This window comes from Oncorhynchus keta, chromosome 33, assembly GCF_023373465.1.
Source record: "Oncorhynchus keta strain PuntledgeMale-10-30-2019 chromosome 33, Oket_V2, whole genome shotgun sequence".
In the NCBI taxonomy this organism is placed as follows: domain Eukaryota; kingdom Metazoa; phylum Chordata; class Actinopteri; order Salmoniformes; family Salmonidae; genus Oncorhynchus; species Oncorhynchus keta.
Window position 1 is genome coordinate 15,594,343 of NC_068453.1, and position 20,396 is coordinate 15,614,738.

The window sequence follows — 20,396 nt, forward strand, 5'->3', positions numbered from 1 at the left end:
CTGAACAACAGGTCACCGGCCCTGAACAACAGGTCACCGGCCCTGAACAACAGGTCACCGGCCCTGAACAACAGGTCACCACTGCTCAAGTATTTACCCTTTATTTAACTAGGTAAGTCAGCAGGATGTGAACTATGCAAACAACTTCCAAGCAGAGAATGAGAACCGTAGGCTAAATGACTGTAATTAATACATGCATTAATATAAATGAATGTAACAAAATCATGGGGAATTAACGGTACATTTACTAGGACTACTGGCGACATACTGGGGAATTTATTAAAATACACAATTAAAAGGCAAACAATTCACACAATGAAGAGACATTCCATATCTTTACCCCCCCGTTGCAACATTTTAAATGATACTCAACACAATCATCTTCACACATATTTTAGATGCTTTTCACTGACAGCCGCAACTCAATCAACTAGGCTCATTGCCATGCGCGCTGCCCAAATTGCAGGCTTCCCAAATATGCGTAGGTCTACCTACAGCTATTAAAAAAGAAGAAGCTAATGATTGCTTTGTGGATAAGTCATGCTCTCTGGTGAAGTATTTAGAATTATTTTAATTTTATTTAGACAGGCGTAATGAAATAATTTAGGAAAAACATCCATTTACTTTAGTGGAAGCCATCATTCTAACAGTGCACTGTGCATTCGCCAACTTTCCTTTCCAATTCAAAAGAGTCTGTATATAATGTCGAGATGTTCATGTCTCCGCCCTAACAATGAGAGTTACCGTCCCAAATGTGGGAAGGCAGGCTATAAACTGAGGTCTGCATATTATGCCCATACAAACACATTGGGCTTCGCCTCTTCCTCTCTCTCACTGGAGAAAGCATCCGAGCGAGCAAAACAGCGCCCCTCTGGTCTGAAGGTTTTCACCAGCAACGAATTCGGCAGGAGAAGTCCGCCCGCATTCATTTTCAACGGGAACACAGTGAGATGTGCAGGGGATTGTGGGAAGTTGAGCAGCGAGAACCCTGCTAGAGGAGCAGTAGAAAAAGTTGGAAAAAAAGCTCCCCCTCTACTTTATGCAAATTTCAACCGAAGCATTGTTAACAGGAGTCCATGTATCTGATGCTGTCTGGACATAAATAATATATAATACTATAATTTCTTGGTTACAAACTGTTTAGTTTAGCTTGCTCGGATGCTTTTTCTGAGATTGATGCATCTTTCTGTCAGGGTGCACCTCAGTCAAATAAATTCTTATTCATATTTCAATATTTAAATTTGGACAAGGAGGTAAACTACAGTAGGGCGGGTCAGGAACCCCAAGGCCCGCCATTTGTAGGCTATTGACCTATGTGACTGCATATGTTTTGTGAGCTACGGTTTCCTGTCAGTGAGAGGAAATCCATGCATGAAACCGGATAAGTGGATCCACTCCCAACACACACAAACTCACGTGCACACATAAGTCTACTTATTGCATTTTCTCATTAACACAAACATAATCACATCACTTTATTCCACTAAGGCCAGGATTTAATCAGATCCATGTAAGATCCACACTCTGACTGCTCTCTCTCTGTGTGTGTGTGTGTGTGTGTGTGTGTGTGTGTGTGTGTGTGTGTGTGTGTGTGTGAAATCTCATTGACATCAAATTATGGAAAGGGGATAGTTGTTGCATTCAATTTCAAGAAGTAGGCTATCCTTAAAATTCTCCATCATCTCACCACACACATAGAGAGAGAGAGAGAGAGAGCAGTCAGAGTGTGTGTGTGTGTGTGTGTGTGTGTGTGTGTGTAGGAAGGAACACGAACGCCTCCTCCAGCTGCTGGCCAAGAAGGTGACGTCAGTTGGGCCAGTAAGTAGTCAGAATTACAATATTACTGTGTGTGTGTGCGTAAAGAGGAGGAAAAGCGTGTTTACACAGACGGCCGAGAGCCTGGGGAATAATGCGCGAGAGGAAGTGAGCCGGCTCTCTGTCTGCGCGCTCCGACTTCCTGCTCTGTAGAAGAAAAAAAACCTCCGGATCCCCTTACAGTCTCGAGTCCCGCAGCTCAGACGGCATCAGAATGGAAAAACAGCGCATTATACGGAATTCTCTTTAAAAACATATACAGAAGGAAAGCAGACGTCCAACACCAGGGTATGTGGAGGCATGCTTATCTATGATATTCATATTCACTTTATTAAACCAGGATCGTCACTGAGTTTGAGTGATGATGACTTAGAAGTGAACTCTGTACCAGAAAATATAGTTTGGGAATATGATATAACTCGTGTCATCACAATGAACTTGGAATTTAGGGGACGACAGTCGATAGATGCTGGTAGCATATCCGCGATTTGTTACGCTATCTTGGCACACATGTATACATTTGCGTAAAAGGTATGTGCTTCCTTCTATTCATATAAGTACGCCATAAAAAGTTACGTTTATTTTCGTTTTGATGTTTGCTAACATTGGGCTACTCCGTTATTCACACTTTGGATGTCAAACTCAAATCGCTCGGGTCTGTCACGGTGCTCTAGTCTGCTTTTCTCGCGCAATTTATTGTTTGTGATGCATTTGGCAACTCCAATTAGCTGTTGGTGTGAAAATGCGCTCATGGCCCTTTAACAACTCTAGTAGACTTTCTGGTTTGTCTGGACTCTACAGACTAATTGCCATGCGCTTCCGGATTGAAACTGGCAGCAGACAACATCTTGAAAATGAGTCATGGGGCAAACAAAGAGCCGTTTGAGTGTTCCAGGCTCTCCAACACCGATGGCTCTGCACAAACCCGAGCCCGGCGTTCCACGGATGATAACCCATACTCCAGAGCGTCTATATACGGCGTTTGGTACGATACAGCGACCAGAGGCATTATATAGCCTATGACGTCTCATGAAGTCACGGTTGGTTGTACAGTACGGGCTAGCGACAGGAACGCGTAGCGCAGTGGCTAGTTGGTTTTTCCATTAGTAGTGCGCAGGAAGAGAGCACATTTAGTCATGGTTAAGTAATCCCCCCCCACACAGAGAGCTCATAACGGGTTTCCATTTGGTCAATACTGGAGAAGCATATCCAGAGGACCAGCTGTATAATTTCTCTCTCTGTGTCATAGCACTGTAATAAGGTACTAGAAACTCCGTATCAACAAAATAAATAATCCCTACCAGAAGCTACATGTAGAGTGTGTGTACCTGTCCAGGTGGAGAGACACTCAGCTGTGGGCCTATCATTCCACAGTACAAATAAATAACGTGGACATGTTCAATGCTGCAATAAAACAGATGTAAATCTATGATGACAGTGTTTTTAATTGCACCAATCCCGTGTTTATCAGGCAATGCAGAGTTGCATATTTCCTTACTATTGCTACGGATATCCCCAAATGAACAGACCCTGCTGCTTTGTGCCTGAGCTTGGCTAGTTAACCCTTGTCACTATGGAACATCAAAGACTAAATCCCTAATACATCATACCACAGCATGTCCTGGGGGAGACCCAGAGTACATACATGTATGCAATGCATTCTCCATATGTTGTTGTGGAATAGGAAATGGGTGTTGTGTGTTGCTGTACCAGAGCGAGGCGAGGAGGAAACCCGTCCATTTGTCTCATCTGTGAGGTCTCTGTGTTTCCGATGGTTCCCGGTGACAGGAATTCCTACCTTTGAGTTGGGACTGGCCTTTCCCCGGGAAGACGCCCTGTAGCAGAATGAGAGGAAGTCCTCATTTAGACAGCTTTATGGTCTCCCATCAGACACACTATAGACATACACACACCCACACATCCCTACCATACACAAAAACATGCACACACACACACACAGGAGACCTCCTCAGGAAACAGACAGAGGGGGTATTCACCTTTTTCCTCTCCTGGATGGTCGCTCTCCCACTGAGAGGGATGGAGGTGGAGAGAGGGATGGAGGAGGAGGAGGGAAAGCAGGATTCTCTGTTCGGGAATTTTTAAACAGACAAGCTTGTGTCTGGGGCATGTGTGTGTGTGTGTGTGTGTGTGTGTGTGTGTGAGAGAGAGAGAGATGCACAGAAAGTTGTCTGTGTGGAGTGAGACAGACTGACAGTGAAGTCAAGGTAAATAGTGTCGTTGGGCTGTGGCCTGTTTTGGCAGAGGGGCACTGACCACGTCCTCTTTTATCACCACGGAAACATCCCTAGCTCCACCCGTCTGGCCATAGTTGGCAGCACCAAGTCCCTGAACTCTGACACAAGCACACACACACTTGAACTCTTTATTTTGACCTATAGTGAAACATAATTACTACTACGAAGCACGCAGTCAAAGCACAGCGTATGAGTGAGTGCAATTAACTGAGTGTGCATGCGTGTTAGTAGAGTGGCATAGAGTTTGAGTGGATAAGCTTCTCTGACTTGTCTGATGTACTAAAGCTGCCAGGCAGCCCCTCATTCACAAAGAGCTGCTGTGTTGACCCGTCTTCTTATCATTTGGGCAGCCAGCCAAGCGCTCCAGCGAGTGAAAGTTTTACCAAGCCCCTGGTGTGTCTCATTACATATGCAGTAATGGCTTTTATTCCCCACTTCAACATATTGTAATATGAGATGTATGATGTCGCTGGCTGGCACTTTGCCTCATAGGCATACATATGTCTATAGACAGTACATTGGTTGGCACCGGATCTGGCACATGATGCCAGGAGTAGCGAAATACTATGACTCCAGTGTCTGCTGTAGTGATGATCGAAATGTGTTGTTGGTGTGTTAGTTGTCTTTATGGGTAGGCTTTTATGGTGCAGGAAATGCCTTCTTGGTTGGGGGCGGGACATGGGGGAGGCTTTTGTACTTGAGGGTTAGAATGTGTGTTCGTCGATTTACATGCCGTGCAAGTGTAACCCCTCTTTCTTTCTCCCTCTCTCTCCAGTCATGGAGAGTGCCATCACGTTGTGGCAGTTCCTGCTGCAGCTGTTATTGGACCAGAGCCACAAGCACTTGATCTGCTGGACGTCTGACGACGGGGAGTTTAAACTGCTCAAGTCCGAAGAGGTGGCCAAGCTGTGGGGCCTGAGGAAGAACAAGACCAACATGAACTATGACAAGCTGAGCCGCGCCCTGCGTTACTACTATGACAAGGTACACCTCCCATAGATTACATTGCCACTACACAAACACACACCTGCTGGTACGGATGACCAGGTACACCAACATGGTATAAACCCTTCAAACATACAGTAAATTGAGAAATCATGTAACTAAACAAAATTAAAAATAAACTATACGATGGAACTAAGAAATGATATAAAATGATAGTAAAACGCTCTTGAGAACTTTAATGATATTTGATGTAAAAAAGCAAATCTCGGCTTCATCCTTCATTAAGGCAGATGGCTTGTTCATCACAAAACCCTTTGTTATTGCCAACCACTTTAATATTTGTTGTTGTTGACAAGATTAACAAACTTAGGTATGACATCCAAACAACAAATGCCGAGTCTTCCTATTTATGCATAATGGACCAAATAATGAAAAGGCAAGCACTGTAGTTTTGAGTTCCACAAAGTCTGTGTGGAAGGGTGAAAAATGGTTGCTATCTATAAATAAGGACAAACCACCTGGTACCGACAACCTGGATGGTAAACTGCTGAGGTTGGTAGCGGAATACATTGACTCTGGTTTGCCACATCTTCAATTTAAGCCTGGAAGACTGTGTGCCCTCAGACATGGAGGGAGATAAAGGTCATTCTGCTACCCAAGAATAGCAGGACCCTCTAATTATTCAAACAGCTGACCAATCAGCTTGTTACGTGTGCTTAGCAACCTTTTGGAAAAACATTTGATCAAAAAGTTATTTTGCAGAAAAAGACTTTCAGCATGCTTACAGTGATGGGCACTCTACATGGACACAAATGACTGATGGTTGGCTGAAAGTAATTGACAGTAAGAAGATTGGGTTGCTTTGTTAGACTTCAGTACATCTTTTAATATCATTGATCATAACCTATTGCTTAAAAAATGTAGGTGTTATTTGCATCCTCTGCCTTATTATGGATTGAGAGTTACCTATCTAATAGAACACAGAGGGTCTTTGTTAATGGAAGCCTCTCTCATGCAAATTCAGTTGAGTGTGGTATACCGCAGGGCAGCCAGCTAAGGCCATTGTTTTCTATTTTTACAAATTACCTTCCACTGACCTTGACTAATGCCTGTGTGTCTATGTACGCTGACCTCTCAACAGCATACACGTCGGCTACAACTAGAGGTTGACCGATTAATCGGAATGGCCGATTTAATTAGGGCCGGTTTTACGTTTTCCTAACAATCGAAAATCTGTATTTTTGGACACCGATGTGGCCGATTAAAAATATATATATATTTGTATTTTTTACACCTTTTATTTAACTAGGCAAGTAGTTAAGAACACATTCTTATTTTCAATGACGGCCTAGGAACGGTGGGTTAACTGCCTTGTTCAGGGGCAGAACAACAGATTTTTACCTTGTCAGCTCGGGGAATCAATCTTGCAACCTTACAGTTAACTAGTCCGACGCGCTAACCACCTGCCTCTCAATGCACTCCACGAGTAGCCTGCCTGTTACGCAGGAGAGAGGGCTAAGTACATGTGTCTGTCTGTCTCTCGCTGTTTGACTTCAAGCCTATCAACTCCCGAGATTAGGCTGGTGTAACTGATGTGAAATGGCTAGCTAGTTAGCGGGGTGCGTGCTAATAGCGGTTCAATCGGTGACGTCACTAGCTCTGAGACTTGGAGTAGTTTTTCCCCTTGCCCTGCAAGGGCCGCAGCTTTTGTGGAGCAATGGGTAACGATACTTCAAGGGTGGCTGTTGTCATTGTGTTCCTGGTTCGAGCCCAGGTAGGGGCGAGGAGAGGGATGGAAGCTATACTTTTACACTGGCAATACTAAAGTAAGAACATCCAATAGTCAAAGGTATATGAAATACAAATGGTATAGAGAGAAATAGTCCTATAAATACTATATTAACTACAACCTAAAACCTCTTACCTTGAAATATTGAAGTCTCATGTTAAAAGGAACCACCAGCTTTCATGTGTTCTCATGTTCTGAGCAAGGAACTTAAACGTTAGCTTTTTTACATGGCACATATTGCACTTTTACTTTCTTCTCCAACACTTTGTTTTTGCATTATTTAAACCAAACATGTTTCATTATTTATTTGAGGCTAAATTGATTTTTATTGATGTATTATATTAAGTTAAAATAAGTGTTCATTCAGTATTGTTGTATTAAAAAAAATTTAAAAAATTGTTAAATTATATATATATATATATATTTAAATCAGCCGATTTAAATCGGTAGCGCCTTTCTTTGGTCCTCCAATAATCGGTATCGGCGTTGAGAAATCATAATCGGTCGACCTCTAGCTACAACAGTCAAATAAATAACTGAGACACTTAACATAGAGAACCAGTCAGTTTTAGAAAGGGTAACTGTTGCTAAATATTTCAAAAACAAAAAGCATAATTTTTGGGACAAATCACTTGCTCAGTGCGAAACCTAATTTAGATATCTTATTGAGTAATGTGGCAATTGAGCAAGTTGAAGAGACTAAACTGCTGGGTGTAACCCTAGATAGCAAGCTGTCATTGTCAAAACATATAGACTCAATGGTTGCTAAAATGGTAAGAGTTCTGTCCATGATAGGGCGTTGCTCTGACTTCTCAGTCGACCAGACAGGTCCTACAGGCCCTAGCTTTGTCGCACCTGGACTACTGCCCAGCTGTGTGGTCATGGGCAGCAAAGCAGGACATAGGTCAATTGCAGATGTTCCAGAACAAGGCAGCATGTATCACACTTGAATGTGCACAGACGGGAAGTTGAGGAGAGATTGACTGCATCACTATTGGTCTTTGTGCGAGGTATTGATATGTTGAAGGTACCAAACTACTCAAGCAGTTGTCACACAGTTCAGACACTCAGAAGTACAACACAAGACATGCAACCAGAGGTCTCTTCACAGTCCCCAGGTCCAGAACACAGGCTGGGAAACACACAGTATTAGATAGAGCCATGACTAGATGGAACTCTCTGCCACCCCAGGTAACTCAAACTAGCACTAAACCCAGTAAAAAAAAAGAAGGAATTACACCTTACTGCACAAAATGGACTATGACAAGACACAGCCATTTTAAATATATTGTATTGTAATTTGCACTGTATTATGTATTAGACCTAGATAGTGTTAATGTACTGATATGTATTTCAGTCCTTAACTAATAATGTTATGTACTATCTATTATGTCATGTTTCATGTGGACCCCAGGAAGAGTAGCTGATGCTTTTGCAGCGGCTAATGGGGATCCTCATAAATACCAAATACCTCAACACAGCATGAACGTGTCTGTACCAATTCTACAGGTCAAACCACCATATATCATGGCATGCATGTTAACATTACACTGTATAACATATGATGCTTCAACTCCTCCCCTCTTCTCCAGAACATCATCAAGAAGGTGATTGGCCAGAAGTTTGTGTACAAATTTGTGTCCTTTCCGGAGATCCTGAAGATGGACCCCGCGGCAGTGGAGATGGGTGTGCGGGGGTGTGATGAGACTGGTGGGGCCCTGTCAGAGGGGGAGGGGGATGAGGAGGGGATGAGGGACAGCCCCCCAGGGAGGAATGAGTACCTCCACTCAGGACTCTACTCCTCCTTTACTGTCAGCTCCCTCCAACATCCCCAGGACCTCCTCCGCCCCCCTGATCTGCTCCGGCCAATCAAGGTGGAGCCTCGACATGATCACCATGATGACAGTGGCACAGTGATTCGCTTTGTTCAGAACCGCAGCCATAAGGACGGGGCACTGCCTGTGGTGTCGCTGCCTTCATCCCCGCCCCCTTCCTCAAACGAGGGCTATTATTTGTCCAAACCTTCCCCAAGGCTAGCCTACTCCTCGTCCTGCTCCTCCTCCCCATCACACAGCCCCACCCACGCACTCTGGAGGGCACGGAGCCCCGCCCCTGAGACTGATGAGTCAGAGCAGAGTGCTCAACCCCTTAACCTATCATCTGGTCACAGAGACCGTGGCCAGGTCACACCCACGCCAGAGAAGAGGGGCTTAGCCAATAGCGTCCCGCCAAAAACCAGGAAGCCAAAAGGCCTGGAGATATCTGCACCCTCCCTGCTCCTGACAGCCAATGACATCGGATCTATCGCCCTCAACAGTCCTGCGCTGCCCTCTGGGTCCCTAACACCAGCCTTCTTCACTGCACAGGTCAGCACCACCCTCACTCACAATCTTTTCCCAGGTTAGCCCTGAACACAAACGCATACACTCGCTCCACCCTCACCTTCTGTGTGTACGTGCTGATTTATGTGTGTAATGACATTGGGGGAAATACATGACTTATCTGGACTTATCCCTGAGTCTCTCTGGAACGGTCTGTCCTTTCCTTACCATGAAGCAGGGTAGGGCGAGGAGAGAGAGCGAGGTAAGAGAGAGTTATTGAGGAGAGACGGAGAGAGGAAATGAGGGAATGAGTGGAAGAGGTAAGCGGAAAAGAGGGATAGGGTGGGGAGCGAGACTAGTAAGGAGGAGAGAGGGAGGGAGAGAGGTAAGTTGAGAGAGTGCAAAGAAGGGAAGGGAGAGAGAAGGGAGGGTGGGGAGGTCTAAGTGAAGCCATATGTTCCTAAATCTCTTGAATCGCGACGTAAGGTAAGGGCTGTTTTAATACCACGGATACAAAGAGAGGGAGAGAGAATCTAGAACTCCTCTTTATTGGGCCACAACAAAACAACACATTAAAATAGCATACATCATGCCTTACCCACATAAACACAACCCCCCTTTAACAGAGAAATGAAGTCAGGGAGAGAGAGCGATAGGGAGAAATTGATGTCATTTGCAGCTTCTCAGCTCAAACCTAGTTTTCCAAGTTCTGTGACCTCAAGAGTTCCCCAAGTCAGCCTTGAATTCACTCCCCCAGTCTCCCCCAAAGCAGGGTATGAAGCCCTCTCTCCCCTCCTAGTTCCAGTGTTTTACTAAAACAAACAGTGCCAGCACAGCAGGACTGAATAATCACAGGGAGAAATTAAACCTCTGTGCTGTGTGTGTTCATACTCAGCTAGATCATTTTACAGATCACCAATAAAAACACCAACAGAACATTGAACAAATTGACATCTCTCTCTTTCCATAAACTCTTTGTTCTCCCCCTCTAGACTCCCTCAGGTCTCATCCTCACTCCCAGTCCCCTGCTGTCCAGTATCCATTTCTGGAGCAGTCTGAGTCCCGGAGGATCCCTGAGCCCCGCTCGCCTGCAGGGCCATGGACCCCTGTTCCAGGTGACACACACACACACACACACTCTCTCACTCTAAAAGAGAATAAAGAGAGAGGAGAAAGTAAGAATGACACCACCTGGAGTGAAGACTGATGGGAGTTGAGGAGAGAGGGAGGGACAGAGAGGAAAGTTGTGGGATGGGTGACAAAGGGTTAGGGGAGGACAGTTTAGTATTTGCTTGTTCCTGCTGAGCTGAGAGGGAAAGGGCTCCACTCAAACTGGTAAAAAAAGGAGGGATAGTGAATGCTGACAGTCTGAGTTAGAAGTTTGAGCCGGGAACCTTAAATAAATTCCCTGGTTTCCCGAAATCCCGATTGTAGGATCCCAGATCCAGGAAGGAATAAGCAGTAAATCTGTAGTCCTCCATCCAGGACTTCTGGAAAACAGAAAATGTTTTGAAAGTTCCCTGAATTTTGCAACCCTTGCTAAGACAGAAGATTCCCCCAAACAGCCTAATTTTCTCAACAATAACAACAAGTCACATGACACCACCGCTATTTAGTTCTGTGTGTGTGAGCGGTTCACTGTGATTGTACTTAAGTGTGTGTGTGATTCACCGTGTGCATGGGTTTCAAAATAAGCTACAGATGTTTCCTTTCGGGAGGGGGGGTCAGGAGCCCCACCCACTCCCACATCAGGAAGTGCTTCTCCTCCCATCGTCAGTAGGGATGGGCGTTAAAATACCTCAGCCACCATTTTAGGGGATTCTTAAACCCAGTCATCAGCCTCTCCAGAGTTACCCAGAGTTTTGGCTAGAGTTCTTTATAAAGACAATGACCATTAGCAGTAATAGTACACATGTATAACACTATACTAGGGATAGAGATGAATGTACTTCACCTCACTATAATATGGGGTGCATCATTTTTATTGTGTGCCATTTCCTACCTGACAGTGGATCTCACCGGTCTTGTCCATCTGTCTGTAGTTCCCCAACCTGCTGAATGGGCCCATCCCAGTCCCCTTGTCCAGCCTGGACACCTCCTCCCCCCTACTGCTCTCCCACAACCCACACAAGTCCTGATCTTCCTGGAGGACAGTACCATACTCTACTGGACTCTACTACCAACTGGACCAAAACAGGCTTAAAATCAGGCCCGACCCAAACAGGCCCAGTCCACACAAGTTCAAATCCTGCACCCCGACACAGCAGGACTCGAGGCCAAATCAGGTTAAGCCAGCAAATATCAGGACACTGCTGCAAACCTACTGGATCAGCCTTTAACTGTGTCAATATCATTGACTTGAAGATACATCTTCTTTAGTTTCGTTGAAACAGTTTTTTTTACTTACTCATCTCATCCATCTTGAAAAAAAATAAAGTAAGTTATCCCATATTTATCCTCTTCAGAATGCTGTTCCATGCATTGTACCTTGTCTGGCGTATGGTTATAACGCTTTATAAGAGACAGGGCATGGTTATAACGCTTTATATCATTGTGGTTGATATGTTCACCTGAGGCTGTGAACCTGGTTGTATTGTTCTGGCTAAGTGTTTTCCTATGGTTTTGTATTGCATTACACTAAGCATTCTCACCTTGTACCCGCTGTGCCTTCTCAAACGTAAGAGTTATGTAAATGCTTTATTTTCAAGCTTTTTTTTTTTTGAGACGAAATTCCAGTTCAATATTAAACAAAAGCTTATTTGTAACAGCTTTGTTATTTTTTTTTAATAAAGGAATTGATACAAATGTATTCTCATAATGATTTGCTATTTGTTTTGCTGTTCGAGAGTCAAGTAAAAATGACTTACAGTTTTAAATAAACATGAAGCATTGACTGCTATACAACTCATTTTATCTGGTGTGTGTGTGTCATCAGCTCCTGCAATTTCACCCAGAAAACCACAATAAAGACAAAATATATTTAGCAAACAGACACATTTTACTGTGATTATGAGAAATAAATAGTTCCAGTAAAAAGAGGTACAGGACCACCAACTGTCACTGTCCCAGAGAGGTTTAGTTACCACAGCTGGCATTCCATGTCAGACGCGCACGCGCTCAGGTCATTCTTAAACTTGAAAAAGTACAGTATGACAATATTAATATACAACACTGTCAGTTAAACACACACAGCGGCTTAAGTCTATTTAAAATTTCAATTTGAAATGTGTACAAACGCTGGAAAGAGAGACGAGTGGTCCAATGCAGACTGAAACAACAAGTATTTCTTCTCCTTTGAGAGGCGAAGCTGCTGCCCCTTGACATGCCACACGACACTGTATTCACAAGGAGAGGTCAAAAGGTCTAACATAGAAAACAACACCTCTTAATACTGTCAAATCAAGTCAGCCATTTTAAAGCACCAGTCATCCTAGTATTGCCCTGAAATCATGGTACATCCCCACTCCCATGGCCAGCTACAGAGTAGAGAGCCATTCAAAAAACTAGTAACTGCTTACAGTTATTGATGATGCACAAAAACAGACGGTATTTGTCGACCTCCAAAAAGGCAAGAAGAGAAAATTAAGAACTTGCATACAATAACTTAAGTAAAGACCATCCTGGGGGGTAGGGGAAACAGAGGGAGAGACCGATGGGTTCCTTCGGGAGGTCACATTACTTCCTGCGGCGTTTCAGTGTTTCTCTCCTCCCTAATCGCCGCTTTCCTGTTGCCATGATAAGCGGCGAGGGAGACCGGAAATGTCCTGGGGAGTCAAACTCCACCTTCTGCTGTGGTCCCATTCGTTGGCGAAAAGACTGAGGGTCGTTGTGCTCTCCTGACGACCGGACCCCATCTCAACCCCATTTTGACCCCTTCCTAACCCCCGTCTGGCTCCTGAAACGTTCTAGGTCAAGGAGAATGAGAGGGAGGCCGGGAAATGATTCAGTTCAGAAGAAAGATTTCCAGTTGAGGACCAGACACTCCCAGTCTGCACTGGTCTGGTCTCACTTCAGTCACACTGCCATCAGAGGAAGCTTGAGAAAGTACTTGAGAAAAAAATGCTAAAAAGGCATTCAGTCTCTGAACACAATGACATGCACAACAGCAAAGGTAACAGCTATGATAAACAACATCAAGATCATCAGTGGAATCATAATAACCATAATTCATATCAATAACAATATTAACCTTAGCGACTGGTCGATTGTGCATGGTGTCGGAGTTCACATAATCATATACACAAACTGCGTGTTAAATTCAGACAGTAGTAGTTTAGCAGCAAAATATACCCCCTACCCCCTTCCATATCTTCAAATAAATAAATGTAGTTCATCTCTCCCTCCCTCAACTCCAGACTCACTCGCTCTATGGGGGTGAGGGGGTCTCTCCAGGGGTGAGGGGCTCATGCGAGAGGGGGCTCTGTCCTGTTCATTCTCATCCCAAGCGAGAGTTGGTTACTATAGCAACAGGAACCAGCTCCACCCTGGAGCGCCCGGGAGCAGAACGTCTAGAAGAGCATGCTCTGTCTTCTGTTCTTGCTGTTGCCTGGAGAGATGGAGTGGATAAGAAAGAGAGAGAGAGTTCCATGTCTGTCATAACAGTTATACAGCTCCAGGTAAGAAGAGGTGCGTGTGTGTTTTACACACCTGACTCTAGGTGTGAGGAGTTCCGATAGCCAGGGTCTCTCTGCAGTTGGATATCCTTCAGAGTGAATATTGATACACCTGAGAGAGAGAGAGAGAGATTTGTAATTATGTGTGAGTATCTCCAGGCCATTCAGAGGACAAGACCATCCCCAGGTTTAGAGACTCACTCTCATGCAGTGTGTGGACCTGTGCCCCCAGGCTCTTGAAGTAGGCCTGCTTCATAGCTTCATCTGCTGAGATCCTCTTCTTGGACTCATACTGGAGAGGAGGGAGACCAACAGTTAACACACTGACATTACAGCAACAACTGAAACCGAATCAGTAAGGCAGAAGTGACTACTGTGCCCCCTGTTGTTCATTATCAGTACTGCATGTCAGTGGTTCAGCGTATAACTGCGTAGGTGTGTGGAAAATGTAGCCAGAAAAACTCACTTTCAGGAATGATAACACCAGCTCAATGCCTTCTGTGTCCAACCTAAAAAGGAGAGAGAGAGAGGAGGGAGAGAGAGAATTACAGGGTTTAATGTCAGTCGGTGGTGACTGATGGGAAGGAAGGAAGTGAAGAGTTGCTTTACTAAAGTTCCACAGGACTTCCTGCCTCATGTACTGACTAAACACACTCACATATACGCATTCACAAACCCACACAGAAACGTGCGCACTCAAACACACTCATGGACGCGCACACACACACGGTACCTGGGCGCATGGTTGATGAACGGCTGAGGTTTGTATTTGGGGAAGTTGTATGATTTGAATTCCTCGACGCCAGAGATCCCTGGCCAGCTGTCCTCTGATGGTGTGCCTGGAGAAATAAGAGAGAGAGGGGACAGTCTTCAAATAACACTCTATCAACGTTTAGTTAACACTCAAATAATGTCCCCATCAGCAGCAGCATGTCAGCATCTCTCCTGCTTATTTAGAGAGTTCTGTGGTTGTGTTAGTGTGTTCGTCCCTGTAGCAGACACTAGGTGGCGCTAGGTCAGTGGGTTAGTTCGGCTGTAACATCCGAATCAGGCTGTACTCTGTCCTCACCCAGCAGTCTGAATATGAGGTGGAGCTCGTCCTCTACGGTGGAGCCAGGAAACAGGGGCCGACCTGCAGCCATCTCATAAAATATACACCCCACACCCCTACACACACACAGAGAGAGAGAGAGAGAGAGAGAGAGAGAGAGAGAGAGAGAGAGAGAGAGAGAGAGAGAGAGAGAGAGAATTACACACAGCTTGTTCACACACACAGAGAGAGAGAGAGAGAGAGAATTACACACAGCTTGTTCACACACACACACACACAAAAATAGAGGCTAGGGAGTAGGATGAAGGAGTTAGGACGCAGAGCACTTAATCAAAGTTTATATGTGTAAAATACATTGAATGAAGTGGTTGTGGTTGCTAGGGTGTAAGGATATAGGGCCCTAAAACCTGGACCTCAAAGCCAGCCACGGCTTTTTATTTGATTCTTCCTCTCTAATAAGGGACTGATTTAGACCTGGGACACCAGGTGGGCGCAATTCATTATCAGGCAGAAGAGACAAACAGCAGTACTCCGGACCTCCAGAGTAGGATTTGCTTACCCTTGGCCTAGGTTGCTAGGATGTAGTGTTCTTACCACATGTCAATCTGTGTGGAGTACTCGGAGGAGCCTAGCAGGACGTCAGGTGTAGTGTTCTTACCACATGTCAATCTGTGTGGAGTACTCGGAGGAGCCTAGCAGGACGTCAGGTGTAGTGTTCTTACCACATGTCAATCTGTGTGGAGTACTCGGAGGAGCCTAGCAGGACGTCAGGTGTAGTGTTCTTACCACATGTCAATCTGTGTGGAGTACTCGGAGGAGCCTAGCAGGACGTCAGGTGTAGTGTTCTTACCACATGTCAATCTGTGTGGAGTACTCGGAGGAGCCTAGCAGGACGTCAGGTGGCCGGTACCACAGAGTCACCACCTCGTTGGAGTACGTCTTAGTGGGGACAGACTTAGCCCGCGCCAGACCGAAGTCAGCCAGTTTGAGTTCCCCTCTCTCATTGATGAGCAGGTTCTGGGGCTTTAGGTCTCTGTGGAGAACCTTCCGCTTGTGGCAGTACGCCAACCCCCGCAAAATCTGGAACAAGAAGATCTAGAACCGCACAAACAACACGTGCAATGTTAAAAACCCCGGCATAATAGTGGTTATCAAAAGTGAGTTACAGTACAGTGTAGTGAGTGCTAGGTCATTCGCCTTGGTCATACGCACCTTGACGTTGTGCATACTCATGATGTTCCCACAGTCATCCATGTACTGCTTCAGGTCTTTATCCTGCACAGGAAGTGAGGACAGCAGTCAGTCAGACAGGACAGGAAGTACATGTACAACAGCCTACTTAAGAAGATAAATTCCTCAGATAATTGGGGCAGATATTTGACTACACAGACCAGCATGAAGTGTGAGCAATTTAGTGATTCTCACCAGGTACTCGAAGACCAGCGTCAGGCTCTTGTCTGTGTGGACAATGTCATGTAAGGTCACGATGTTGGCATGTTTCAGGTCCTTCAGTAACGACACTGGAGAGAGGGAAGGAAAGAGAGGGATGAGGGAGAGCAAGAGAAGGAACAATGGGCGGCAGGTAGCCTAGTGGTTAGAGCGTTGGACTAGTAACCAAAAGGTTGCAAGATCGAATCCCCGAGCTGACAAGGTAAAAATCTGTCGTTCTGCCCCTGAACACTGTTCTGAGGCAGTCATTGAAAATAAGAATTTGTTCTTAACTGACTTGCCTAGTTAAATAAAGGTCCATTTTTTTTAAAAATAATTTAAAAAACAATAGTGAATGAGAAAGAGCTAAGAGTGATGAAAAATAAAAGATAGAATGTAGCATTGAAATCAGTAATGGGAGGATGAGAGAGCGGAAGAGAAGCAGGGATAGTGATAGAGAGGAGGAAAGGCAGAGAGGTATAGACTCACCTTCTCTGATGGCGGTGCAGGGTGCTCCCTCTTCATGCTCCAGCCGGATCTCCTTTAGCGCCACCAGGTTGTCAGTCAGCTTACTGCGGCCCTTAAATACTGTAGCATAGGTTCCCTATAGAAAAAACTAACTGGTTATGACCGGACTCAAAACAAAATAACTTTGTGAAAAGCATGTTTTCTGATTTCATAGGATTATGTTTGTGTGTTCTCTGACCTCTCCCAGTTTGTCCAGTTTGATGTAGGTCTCCAGCTTCCCAAAACCAATCTCTGACTGAAAAACACAAATAAAGAGATCATCTTCCATGTTGTTTGTCTTCTTTTCTTTGTTGAATGACGTTTGTACAGTTTTTTCTTCATTCACTACACAAAATTACATACAGAGACAGTCCAATTCAACCTCATGCCTGTTGCCAGAAAGGAGGACGGTACCTGAACACTGTAGGGCAATAATGTTATATTCCTTCACACACACACGTACCAGTGAGGCCCTGCGTGAGAGTCGGCTGAGGGGCTGGTCGAAGGTTGGGCTGCTCAGCTGCAGCTTCTCCAGGTAACCGTCAGGGATACGGATGTCAGCAGGCAGAGACAGACGCTTGTTCAGGTCCTACACACACACACACACACACACACACACACACACACACACACACACACACTTGGGTTAGAGGCGTAACATACACATATATCATGTGTCCTATCGAATACTGCGTCTGTCTGTGTGTGAGACATGTAGACAGCAGAAAGCTCCATGACTACAACCACACACTTTGTCCTAGAAATTATTCTCCCCTGCCACTCACTCCAGAAAGAGACAGAAGAATAGAGGCACTTATACAAAAATAATCCATACATGAAAATCATTATTGAAGAGAAAACATGGCATCGCACACTCAACACAAAACAAGTGTGACAAAAACAACATGGATAAGTAAACAAGCATCTTCACACACTAATGACACACACCCACCATGGATATCATGCAACACTTGTGTACCGTCTGCCATCTCTCCCCCATAGAAACAGATGAAAAGAGAGCATCATGTTCTCGCTATAGCTCGTGATATGAATCAGTGTATTGTTACAGCCAACTAACCCCATAAACACGCCGCTTCAAAGGGGGGAGAAAATGGGCCGAATTATATGTACCCGCATGAGTGTTTGTGTGAATCTGGTTAGATGTAGTAACCGAGATGACCTATGTGTGTGTGTGATTATTCAGATGCCTGATGATTCCCATCTAAAAAGGTCAAGCACCTCTTGTGCCTCCGCTCAGACTATTAAAATAAACACGTGGCATTAAGGAGAAATACGTAAATCCGCGTGTGTGTGTGTAATGCCATAATACTGATATACAGGTAGTCAAGTACTGTTTACACTTCTCCAGACTGACCACCAGGTGGCAGAATGTCACCAGGCTAAGGAAACAGCATTCCTACCAGTGATTCTATAGGAACTCCGTGAACAGAACCAGTGAGTCTAGCATGAACCCTGCACTAAATATATAGTAGAAATTCTCATAGTCCATGGGACACCAGGAACTAAATCATACTTCACAGCATTCACTCACATAGAAAATAGCAAAAGAACACCGCTTACACATACAGAAAAAAAGCAAAAACGAGTCACAGAGACAAAAGGAAAAACATCCCCAGGCTTAAAGAGCGACTGAACATACGCCGATTGGCACGTGTGTTTTCTGTTGCTTATTAGAAGAACAAGATTTCAGTTTTGGAGGTGTTGGTCCCCCATGAGACATTTTAGACGTGAAATGAAACTTCCTCAAAATCCCCAAAATGAATCGAAGATGACTCAATAAATCTGTAATTAATTATGATTAAAGTTGTTGCAGAGGATGTTTTAGTTACACAAATTTACATCTAACCAAAGTGTTTGGTGCAGTATTTTTCAAGTAAAAAAGTGCGCGATGCACTGTCTTACGTAAACAACGCCGGAACTGCTGCGCAGGTCTGTCACTGTTTATGCGAGTGGATAGAGAGCAATCACTGCAGCTGTTCACCCCATGTTAGTGGGCAAATGGACATCGTTCAATTAAAACTCAACCTTCATTTACCCGTTGTGAAGCACGGATGAGACTAACTTTATGACCAAAATTATCCTATTTACACTTCGTAGTAAATTCTGACACTAGAATAACCGTTTCGAGTTCATACTGATGCTACATCAGTACGTTTTCAGCGGGTTCGTATCTTTTTAAAGACAGTCCCTCTTTAAACCGCAGGTTCTCACTGAGCTATGTGGAGCAGTCTCTCCATCCCAGGTTACTCTCATGATTGTTGACCAGCTATGTGGCAGGGGATCGTCTGGAATGTCAGCAGTCAGAGGCCAAGCGTGCCGCAGATTACTGTCACATGACAACATTCCATTAGTCACTCGTCTGTTTGTGGCCTGAACCAGCTCATACTTTCCACCCTGCCTGCCATCAACCCTCATCTTTCTCCATCTCCGTCTTCCTTTCTCTATCCCACTACCTCCCTTTCCCTCCCCATCTCTCCCCCGATCGCTCTACCCTCTTCCTCACTGGTACAGGTTTCATATCAGTATTCAGAGTCTCTTGAAAGCCTCTTAAAAGTGTTCCCTGCTTATCTCTCCTCCCCACCACACCAACAGAGAAAGAGCTGAGGGGAAGACAGGTGGGGAGCCGGGAGAGGTGTAGTTCCCTTCTGTAGAGACAGGGGTTGGTGGTGGTGGTGGGAGGGTGTACCTCCATGGAGATGCGTCGTTGCACCCTGTTCCTCAGACACACCCCGGTGGGCGACTGCACCTCGTCCGACGACGTCCCAGACGCCTGGTCACTCTCCCCGTCTGAGCCCATCTTCAGGTTCTCATGGACGATGTCTTGGGAGGAGGAGAGGAAGAGGAGGAAGAGGAGAAAGAGTTACAGTTTAGAAGCTGAACTTGCTCAATTTCAACATTTTGCCTGGCAAATGACACTCGTGATCTTCTATGAGATAAACATGGCATGGATTTGCTATAGCTTGTGTCAAACTGAGTCAGTAGTCTGCTGTTTTTTTATTTGATTTATTTCACCTTTATTTAACCAGGTAGGCTAGTTGAGAACAACTTCTCATTTACAACTGCGACCTGGCTAAGATAAAGCATAGCAGTGTGAACAGACAACACAGAGTTACACATGGAGTAAACAATAAACAAGTCAATAACACAGTAGGAAAAAAAGAGTCTATATACATTGTGTGCAAAAGGCATGAGGAGGTTGGCGAATAATTACAGATTAACACTGGAGTGATAAATGATCAGATGGTCATGTGCAGGAAGATATACTGGTGTGCAAAAGATCAGAAAAGTAAATAAATAAAAACAGTATGGGGATGAGGTAGGTAAATTGGGTGGGCTATTTACCGATAGACTATGTACAGCTGCAGCGATCGGTTAGCTGCTCAGATAGCAGATGTTTAAAGTCTCCAACTTCAGCGATTTTTGCAATTCGTTTCAGTCACAGGCAGCAGAGAACTGGAAGGAAAGGCGGCCAAATGAGGTGTTGGCTTTAGGGATGATCAGTGAGATACACCTGCTGGAGCGCGTGCTATGGGTGGGTGTTGCCATCGTGACCAGTGAACTGAGATAAGGTGGAGCTTTACCTAGCATGGACATGTAGATGACCTGGAGCCAGTGGGTCTGGCGACGAATATGTAGCGAGGACCAGCCGAC

At 44.9% G+C, this 20,396-nt stretch overlaps 2 protein-coding genes across 6 annotated transcripts in view; one reads left to right on the forward strand and one right to left on the reverse strand.

The window, feature by feature from the left end:
* The first annotated feature begins 1,593 nt into the window (after positions 1–1,593).
* Positions 1,594–12,033, forward strand: LOC118366274 (ETS domain-containing protein Elk-3-like). Of its 4 annotated transcripts, none has more exons than XM_035748824.2 (5): positions 1,594–1,818; positions 4,846–5,054; positions 8,397–9,170; positions 10,118–10,240; positions 11,168–12,033. In XM_035748824.2, the coding sequence occupies exons 2-5, from the start codon at positions 4,848–4,850 to the stop codon at positions 11,261–11,263; spliced, it is 1,200 nt and encodes a 399-aa protein (XP_035604717.1). In that variant the 5' UTR covers positions 1,594–1,818; positions 4,846–4,847; the 3' UTR covers positions 11,264–12,033. The 4 variants fall into 4 exon arrangements, with proteins under 4 accessions (XP_035604717.1, XP_035604716.1, XP_035604715.1 ...); XM_035748823.2 differs by lacking the exon at positions 1,594–1,818 and adding an exon at positions 1,846–2,103; XM_035748822.2 differs by lacking the exon at positions 1,594–1,818 and adding an exon at positions 2,433–2,800 and having other exon boundaries at positions 11,135–11,238.
* Positions 12,034–12,100: 67 nt separating this feature from the next.
* The window catches only part of LOC118366275 (cyclin-dependent kinase 17), a 41,306-nt gene continuing 33,010 nt past the window's right edge, over positions 12,101–20,396 (reverse strand). The window contains exons 4-17 of one of the 2 annotated variants that reach the window (XR_008089057.1): positions 19,432–19,565; positions 17,188–17,313; positions 16,924–16,980; positions 16,707–16,821; positions 16,215–16,309; positions 16,002–16,064; positions 15,640–15,884; positions 14,808–14,905; positions 14,472–14,577; positions 14,205–14,247; positions 13,940–14,030; positions 13,773–13,850; positions 13,487–13,671; positions 12,101–13,030 (exon numbers count right to left, since the gene is read on the reverse strand). Coding sequence is in view for 1 of the 2 variants with exons in the window: in XM_052492095.1 (XP_052348055.1) it covers positions 13,634–13,671; positions 13,773–13,850; positions 13,940–14,030; positions 14,205–14,247; positions 14,472–14,577; positions 14,808–14,905; positions 15,640–15,884; positions 16,002–16,064; positions 16,215–16,309; positions 16,707–16,821; positions 16,924–16,980; positions 17,188–17,313; positions 19,432–19,565 (1,289 nt within the window). In the remaining variant the exon portion in view is untranslated. Of the gene's footprint in view, positions 13,672–13,772; positions 13,851–13,939; positions 14,031–14,204; positions 14,248–14,471; positions 14,578–14,807; positions 14,906–15,639; positions 15,885–16,001; positions 16,065–16,214; positions 16,310–16,706; positions 16,822–16,923; positions 16,981–17,187; positions 17,314–19,431; positions 19,566–20,396 lie in introns of both variants that reach the window. The other variant, XM_052492095.1, reaches the window with a different exon arrangement.

Bases quoted from the DNA above. Each gene is read 5' to 3' on its own strand.
- LOC118366274 (XM_035748821.2), top strand. From the start codon at position 2,677: ATGGGGCAAACAAAGAGCCGTTTGAGTGTTCCAGGCTCTCCAACACCG. The intron at 2,801-4,845 runs GTACGATACAGC...CTCTCTCTCCAG, and splicing joins GCGTCTATATACGGCGTTTG to TCATGGAGAGTGCCATCACG. The intron at 5,055-8,396 runs GTACACCTCCCA...CCTCTTCTCCAG, and splicing joins TGCGTTACTACTATGACAAG to AACATCATCAAGAAGGTGAT.